Raw genomic sequence first — 8,484 nt, 5'->3', positions numbered from 1 at the left:
TTAATAAAATTCTATTTAAAAATATCAACCACGTCAATTCAACTGTGCTTATTGACGATGGTGATGCCAGAAGTATCCTTGAGTATGGGACTGTTGGGATGTGCTGAACTTATCTTGAAACGTAGGATTTGTTTTCTTGAAGCATAGGATTTATACACGAGTATGAGCTGATGTTGCAAGTTTGAACGCTATCAGCTCAGAGTAGTTTCTTTGCCATTAACACAACATCTTTGTGATATGATTCTCTTTCCCTTTCATGGCTATTTATGTCTTTCCCTTCCTCCTTTACTTTTTTGGAATAGGCTATACTTTCCCTCAGGATGGGAGGACACAAGTATTGAGTAGTTGGTTCATATTTTTCCCCACTTCTCCTGATAGGGTGCATCCTGATAACGTTGATGTTTATGAAGATTGACTTTTTACTGACGATGTTGCCACCGTCATTAACCGTCCATACTTTAAGAAATTTCCTTTCAACATCGGCGCCAACCAGACTGGTTGATGACAATGACAAAGTTTACATTGAAGAAAAATAAACCAACTTGATCTTCAGCTGCCTTCCTCAGATCAATCCTCTCTCTCTCTCTCTCTCTCTCTCTCTCTCTCTCTCTCTCTCTCTCTCTCTTGATCGATATACCTCTCTCACCGGTATCACCCAAGGGTACCTGAAACTTAAATAATGGAAACTTTTTTATTTAGTATCTTTCTTCTTTTAGCATGCATACGAGACTTACACCATTCTTTTTCAGGTCCAAACAGAGCGTTTGGTGACCTAATTTCAGCATCAGGAATCACAGAGGACATGGTTGACAGTTTGATTTTACTGAAGGATCTCAGAGGTGTACAAGGGCTGCCTCCCCTGACAGAAATAGAAGACATGAAACTGGCCAAGGATGATGCCCCATCGGCTAGATTTGAAATGGAGCGCAAGAAACAAGAGGAAGTTGCAAAGGCGCGTGTTCGGCAAGTCGATGAAAGGGGAAGAGCATATGGAAGTGGCGGAAGAAAGTGCAGCAGTGCCCGTGTTTGGATCGAACCGGGCGATGGAAAATTCTTCGTAAATGAGAAGCCGTTTGACGTTTATTTTCCGATGATTGATCATCGCGCTGATCTTCTGCGTCCATTCTCTGCTACAAAGACTTTGGGTCTATTTGATGTTAACTGCACGGTCAAGGGAGGGGGCGTCTCAGGTGAGTGAATTTAGTTCTATCCCACCTGATGATATTTCTCGTGCTGGTCTTCTTGGAGGGATTGTGACTTTTTTTTGGTTATTTTAAAAAAACCATGCATTTTATTGCCCCACAGCTGGACTCGTATTCCACATATTCCTTACTTTGCAATGTGGAATATTGTGATTACGTCTTCGGTTCTTCGTATTTTCTCCTTTTCTTTGATCTCTTTACATAAGTAATTTTCAACGTGTTAAAGGATCAACTAATTCATTTACAGTCGCTCACCTTTAACAATGAACAATATAGTTATTATAGTCTCATTCAGCTTAATGTTTTTCTTTTTATCGTTTTTTATATTATTATTTTTATTCCTTTCTACATCATGTTTATTATTTATTTTTCTGAAGCTTTGAGTTATCCATTTTTTTTTTTCACATTAAGGTGCATTTCAGTTCTCAAATTGGTCGCTGTATTGCATGAGATATTTATCTGTACCCAAAAGAGGATACTATTTGATTTTTTTCGTGCAAGAACTCTTTATCAGTCAAATTTAAGCCATTTTTGATATACAAGAACTCTTCATTTAAACATAGATGTCAAACCCTAAAATGCCTCTAATTTTCTCAGGCCAAGTTGGAGCCATTCGTCTTGGGATCAGCCGAGCCCTTCAGAACTTTGAACCAGGGTTACGTGAAAACTTAAGATCTCGTAAGCTCCATATTTACTTCTATCTAACTATAGATAGATCTGCCAAAATATCCACCTATTTTACCTTTGTATCTATCTGTCAAAGTATACTATATCTGTCAAAATACCTATACATATCTGTCAAAATATCCATGAAGCACCATTTATCAATCAATCATCTACCTATATATCTATCTATGTAACTAGTAACCAATCAGAAATTTTTTGAGCAAGTCTATTTTTTTATCTGTTAAACCTTCAAGATGTTTAATCCTTATTTAGACAAGTTTTTGCCTGTACACTTGATTACTTACCCACCCAAATTTCCTGATGGGTGTGTCTATTCAGTTGGGCTGTTGACGAGGGATTCTCGGATTGTGGAGAGAAAGAAGCCCGGCAAAGCAAAGGCGAGGAAAAGCTTCCAATGGGTCAAGCGATGATTTGTCTTTTCCAGCTGAGTCCTTTAACTCTTTCTTCTATAATGCCCATTATTCAACCCCTAACTTTGTTAAAGTATTACAATCCTAAACCCTCAGTGATATCTTTGGCACTTATAGCCCAATAAGGGCATTTTATTCATTTCTACGAGTGTAATTTCCTTTCAATTGATGCAGCTCCCCCATTTAAAGAGCAGCTTAATTCAATCCTCCCCCCCTTCTCTCTCTGGCTCTAGCCCTCTCTCTCTCTCCCTCTGTGGCTCTCTCTCTCTCTATCTATCTATCTCTCTCTCTCTCTCTCTCTCTCTCTTTCTATGTCTCTGTCACTCTCTCTCTCCCTGGCTCTCTTCTCTTCTCTCTCTCTCTCTCACTCTCTTTCTGTGTCTCGGTCACTCTCTCTCTCCCTGGCTCTCTTCTCTCTCTCTCTCTCTCTTTCTGTGTCTCGGTCACTCTCTCTCTTCCTGGCTCTCTTCTCCTCTCTCTCTCTCTCTCACTCTCTTTCTGTGTCTCGGTCACTCTCTCTCTCCCTGGCTCTCTCCCCTCCCTCTCTCCCCCTCTCTTTCTGTGTCTCGGTCACTCTCTCTCTCCCTGGCTCTCTTCTCTCTCTCTCTCTCTCTCTCTCTTTCTGTGTCTCTGTCACTCTCTCTCTCCCTGGCTCTCTTCTCTCTCTCTCTCTCTCTCTCTCTTTCTGTGTCTCTGTCACTCTTTTTCTCCCTGGCTCTCTTCTCTCTCTCTCTCTCTCTCTCTCTCTTTCTGTGTCTCTGTCACTCTTTTTCTCCCTGGCTCTCTTCTCTCTCTCTCTCTTTCTGTGTCTTGGTCACTCTCTTCTCCCCGGCTCTCTTCTATCTCTCTCTCTCTCTGTCTCTGTCACTCTCTCTCTCCTGGCTCTATTCTCTCTACCTCCCTCTTGCTCCTCTGACTTTCTTTTTACCTATCTATTTATCTCTCTCCATTTCTCTCTCTTTCTCTCCATCTCTCTCTGGCTATATCTATCTCTCTGGTTCTTCCTCTCTCTTTCTCTCCCTGCTTGTATATATCTATCTCTCTCTCTCCAAAAAGATTATCCATAAACAATCCTCACTATCTCCCCTTGATTCCCCTTTCTATCCTTTCCCTGACAAGAACCTATGTTAAGGTTAGTATCAGTAATTTGCTAGTTCTAGCTTTTCATTTAATGCATTTAACCTGGCATTTGTACATGCATTTGCACTGCCCTCCTTTTTATGACTTTCCTTACAAATTTATCTGTTTTAAAAAGCTTGTAATGTGTAATTTCGTGCAGCCACAACTGTTAATTTACAAATTCCAACTTCTTTAATTTGCCCTGTTTCTCCGATAATTTGAGGAAAAATAATCCCTTGTACACAGTTGAAAGGTCACCAAAAAGGTAAAGAAGAAATTTGGAACTATGAGGTTGGATTTTGTAATTTACTGGTTTTGGCAGCATATAAAATTCCATTGGAGGGAATTTTTTTAGGAAAGCAGTAAATAAATCTAGATTGCAGCACTACAAGTAAATTTGCACGAATGGAATTAGAGTTTGAAATAAAATTCTATGGATACTTTGTCCACCCCCCCCCCTTCTACTCTTCCCGTAAGATTAAAGTTCAATCCCACAACCATATTCTAAATTAAACAATTACTACAAGTGTCTTAATATCTGGAATGAATAACGCCTAAGAGTTTGGAGATCTTTCCCTTCATTATTGGCGATCCTTCAACGAAGTAGTAACCCGAAAATACTATTCAGCTCTTTCTTGAGTTATACTTTTGAATTTATAGTAAATGAATGTCAATCCATTTAGCACAAATAAATCAAGCTGAAACCAAAACTAGATGAAGACATATGGGATTTTGGGGAGTTCGATAGGAACATGTTTTCAGATCTTGAAAGTTTTCAGGCTGAGATCAAAAAATCGCCCCATGGAAAAATGTTTCATTTAACGAGTTTTCTGTGATAAAAACAATTGTGTGCTTTTTTCTGAGAAAACGAAGTCAAAATAATACATTTATATTAAATTTTGAGTCGTCACATGCCATGAAATAAAGATGGGAAATAAAATGGGATAATGATTAAGACCTTGTCAACGAAAGAATATATTAGAAAACAAAGAAAGAAAATTATAAATCGATTGATAGAGAAAATAGAATATTACAGACGATGGCGGCAACAAGCTCGAGCTGGCACCTGCAACTTAAATTGAGTATCTCCCATACTGATAGGGACTTCCTCTGGTTATCTTGCTTCTCCCACCTCATCCCCTCTTGCCAAATCGACACCACACACACTAATTCTTCTTACCTTGCCTGTATTTCGGAGGGTACAAGGAAAAAAATCCTAATGCAAATGATAAAGTACCCCTACAGAATTTTGGGGATCATGTCGGATATCGCATTCTTATAGTCCAGGGAATCAAGCAAGAAATTTTCATCTTTATCAGGTAATTTATGCGGGGAGAAGATTGCGGCATATCTACAGAAGAAACTAAGGTGAAAGTAATTGAGATAATTGAAATAATTTTGAATAAAGCCTATATTATCCTAACACCTAAAAATTATGGGGTGGTGCTCAGAAATGAAAGTATATCTTGACATCGGATGGGGAAATCAGCAGGCAAATGGACTAGGTGAAAGAGAAAGGCCACAGGGTGGAAAATTCCCACTCGAACACTGACTCAATCGTTCTTTCGCCATTGAATCATTCACACCCTCAAGTTGAAGAAGAATGGCAACATGCCAGAGAAACCGCCGCAGGGATCTAAGATCGAAGCTCAGCTCCCTCACAGTTCATCGTCAGCTGAAGAGATTGTCCTCGACCCATCTGTACAAATAAATCAGAGGCCACAGAGACGTACCGAACCAGGGAGCACATCTACTTGCTCCTCCTCAATGTGTTTTGCCTTCATTTGCATGGCACCAAGCAGCCTTTTCAACTGATGCTACAGAGAGAAAACCAGGAGTTGAGTTTTCCTGGCCTGAGGGCGAGCTCGAGCTAAGGATTCATGGTGGGGGGAGGGACCGGGTAGGCGACGGGGAAGACGTAGGGGGGATGTGTCGGGGGACGGATGACGGGGGTGCCCATGGCGGGAGGGGCGAAGATGGCCATGGAATTGGGGTGAGGGAGGGGGTGGAGGGGCTTGGCTGGGGGGGCCATGGCAGGCTGGCCAGTGATGGGGGAAGAGAGGTCGGCATGGGTGACGCTGGTGATGTCGTGGATGCTGGCACGGCGCCGGTCACGGTTCATGGAATTGAGCCGGATGAAGTATTTTTGGGCGTGGCTGGCGACCTGGGTGGGTGTCCTGGAGATGACAAAGTTGCGCGAGATGCTTCGCCAGTCGCCCTTGCCGAACTTGTCGAGGCCCAGCAGGAACAGCCTGCAGGAATATCCACTGGTGTGGTTAGAAAAAAAATGAAATTGAACAAAGGGTTGCCCAGGAGTAGGAAGAAGGTAAGAGAATAAGATCAATTAAGCTATAAGATTGAAGAAACTAGAGGAAGCTAGAAGATGATGATGAAAAATACAAGAAATCCGAAGAAGAAGAAGAGAATGGAAGAAGAAGATAGAAGAAACTAGAAGATGATGATGAAAGATACGAGAAATCCAAAGAAGAAGAAGAAGAAGACAGTAGAAGAAGAAGATAGAAGAAACTGGAAGAAGCTACAAGAAGAGAGTAGAAGAAGAAGATAGAAGAAACTGGAAGAAGCTAGAAGATGATGATAAAAGATGCAAGAAATCCTAAGAAGAAGAAGAGCACAGTGGAGGAAGAAGATAGAATTTGATGGTGAAAATACAAAAAATCCGAAGAAGAAGAAAAAGAAGACAGTGGAAGAAGTTAGAATTTGATGATAAACATACAATAAATCCGAGGGAGACGAAGGCAGTGGAAGAAGAAATAGAAGAAACCAGAAGAAACCAGAGGAAGAAGAAGACGATAAGGACTCAAGAAGAGAAAGATTAAGATGAGGAGGTAGAAAAAGATAGAGAAAACTAGTAGTGGAGGAAGAAGATAGAAGAAAGTTGAAGAAACAAGTAGAAGAAGACGAGAATAAGGACAAGAGAAGATAGATGAAACTCTATGAAAAAGTAGAGGAAGATGATGTTGAATATTATGAGGATGATGACGAAGATGAAGACGAAATAATTTTAGAATAAACTATGAGAAGAATAAGAGGAAGAAAGAGCTGACGGTTAGGACAACGAAGAAGAAGATAGGAGAAACTAGAAGAGGATGGTGATGATGAGCGTAAAGGAAGATACAATAAGCCAGAAAAAAGTAGAAGAAGAAAACAAAGATTATAGGTGAAGTGGAGGATGATGATGATAAAGAGGAAAAAGAGGAGCAATGAAGGAGAAGGTAGATAAAATTAACTAGATAAAATTGGAAGAAGATGATGATAGGAAATAAAATCTAGAATAACAACAATAAGATGACAACGACGATGAAGATGGGAGGCAAAATATTGAAGACACAAGAAGAACAACAGCGAATCAGGAGAAGATTTAGAAGAAATAACGATAATTCAGAGAAATTATCTAGAAAACAATCGGGGATAATGAAGAAGATAGGAAACACAATCTAGAACAACAATAATAAGATGATAACGACGATGAAGATGGGAGCCAAAAATCTTGAAGACACAAGAACAACAACAGCGAATCAGAAGAAGATTTCGAAGAAGCAACGAAAAATCAGAGAAATTATCTAGAAAACAATCCCGGATAATGAACAAGATAGGAAACACAATCTAGAACAACAATAATAAGATGATAACGACGATGAAGATGGGAGCCAAAAATCTTGAAGACACAAGAACAACAACAGCGAATCAGAAGAAGATTTAGAAGAAGCAACGAAAAATCAGAGAAATTATCTAGAAAACAATCCCGGATAATGAACAAGATAGGAAACACAATCTAGAACAACAATAATAAGATGATAACGACGATGAAGATGGGAGCCAAAAATCTTGAAGACACAAGAACAACAACAGCGAATCAGAAGAAGATTTCGAAGAAGCAACGAAAAATCAGAGAAATTATCTAGAAAACAATCCGGGATAATGAACAAGATAGGAAACACAATCTAGAACAACAATAATAAGACGATAACGACGATGAAGACGGGAGGCAAAATCTTGAAGACAAAAGAACAACAACAGCGAATCAGAAGAAAATTTCGAAGAAGCAACGAAAAATCAGAGAAATTATCTAGAAAACAATCCGGGATAATGAACAAGATAGGAAACACAATCTAGAACAACAATAATAAGACGATAACGACGATGAAGACGGGAGGCAAAATCTTGAAGACAAAAGAACAACAACAGCGAATCAGAAGAAAATTTAGAAGCAGCAACGAAAAATCAGAGAAATTATCTAGAAAAAATAATTAAAAAAAACAACGGGGTGCTAACTTGTGTTCCTCCTCGGTCCAAGGAATCCCCTTGCGGCGCTCCTGCTCGGCCTTGGATCCTCCCTTACCATGGCCAGAATCTAAGCTACCGCCCAAGCTGACCCCTTTCTTCTCCCCCCCTCCAGGAACCGCCTGCCCCAAATCCTTGTCCCTATCCCTCTCTAGCCCAACATAGGCAGGAATCGGGACCTTCCCTGCATCAATGGCGCGAAGATCGTCGATCAGATCCTGGTAATGCGCCTTGACCTCCATCGCCGTCTTCCCGGGGACCTTGGCGGCGATCTCTTCCCACCGCGCCTCCTCCTCCTCCTCGAAGGGAAGAGCCGTGGCTAGGGCTACTTCAAAGGCCTTGTCTTCCTCTCTGCTCCATCCCGCCATCGCCGCCGAGCTCCGGCAGCGATCGCCGCCGACGGGAAGGCGCAGGCGGAGGCCACAACGGGAGGAAGATGGACGGCCGAGGAGAGGGGTACGTGGCCTCTCCTGGATTATTCATCCTGGATAGCCCTTAAACTAAAACGACAACTTGCCTCTCTTGGGCCCCCCTATGGTTATAATAATGTTATATATTTAGCTGCGGATAAACTATAGGGGAGCAGGATATTCAATTGGGACTGGGCAAAGTCTACTCTTTTGTTTTTTTTCAATCTGCCAAAGTCTCATCTTCTTTATTTTTGTAACTTGCAATGTTATTTTATCGCAAACCACCAAACTTTTGCTCCTTCTTCTTCTTCTTTTTTAATGGGCGATTTGTCGTATGCCGCATTGAGTTTTTAA

At 40.9% G+C, this 8,484-nt stretch overlaps 2 protein-coding genes across 2 annotated transcripts in view; one reads left to right on the top strand and one right to left on the bottom strand.

Annotated features, from left to right (window-relative positions):
• LOC144703156 (Ribosomal protein S5 domain 2-like superfamily protein) overlaps positions 1–2,438 on the top strand; it is a 3,654-nt gene extending 1,216 nt beyond the window's left edge. The window contains exons 2-4 of the mRNA XM_078575258.1: positions 750–1,190; positions 1,800–1,880; positions 2,208–2,438. Of these exons, the coding sequence (XP_078431384.1) occupies positions 750–1,190; positions 1,800–1,880; positions 2,208–2,299 (614 nt within the window). The 3' untranslated portion in view covers positions 2,300–2,438. The remainder of the gene's footprint in view (positions 1–749; positions 1,191–1,799; positions 1,881–2,207) is intronic.
• Positions 2,439–4,924: 2,486 nt separating this feature from the next.
• On the bottom strand, positions 4,925–8,202 carry LOC144703028 (transcription factor MYBS1-like). Its single transcript, XM_078575102.1, has 2 exons — positions 7,712–8,202; positions 4,925–5,670 (listed from the first exon to the last, which is right to left on the bottom strand). Exons 1-2 carry the CDS (start codon positions 8,086–8,088, stop codon positions 5,289–5,291), a joined length of 759 nt encoding a protein of 252 aa, XP_078431228.1. The 5' UTR covers positions 8,089–8,202; the 3' UTR covers positions 4,925–5,288.
• Between the last annotated feature and the right edge of the window lie 282 nt (positions 8,203–8,484).

This window comes from Wolffia australiana, chromosome 5 (assembly GCF_029677425.1).
Source record: "Wolffia australiana isolate 7733 chromosome 5, ASM2967742v1".
NCBI classification, from domain to species: Eukaryota; Viridiplantae; Streptophyta; class Magnoliopsida; order Alismatales; family Araceae; genus Wolffia; species Wolffia australiana.
This window is presented reverse-complemented; position numbering and strand designations above follow the sequence as displayed.

What these genes read in the sequence shown, in the direction of transcription:
- LOC144703028 (XM_078575102.1), bottom strand. Translation starts at nt 8,088, where the DNA reads ATGGCGGGATGGAGCAGAGAGGAAGACAAGGCCTTTGAAGTAGCCCTA. An exon ending in TGGACCGAGGAGGAACACAA is followed by an intron (nt 5,671 to 7,711) that starts GTTAGCACCCCG and finishes ATATTCCTGCAG; the next exon opens with GCTGTTCCTGCTGGGCCTCG.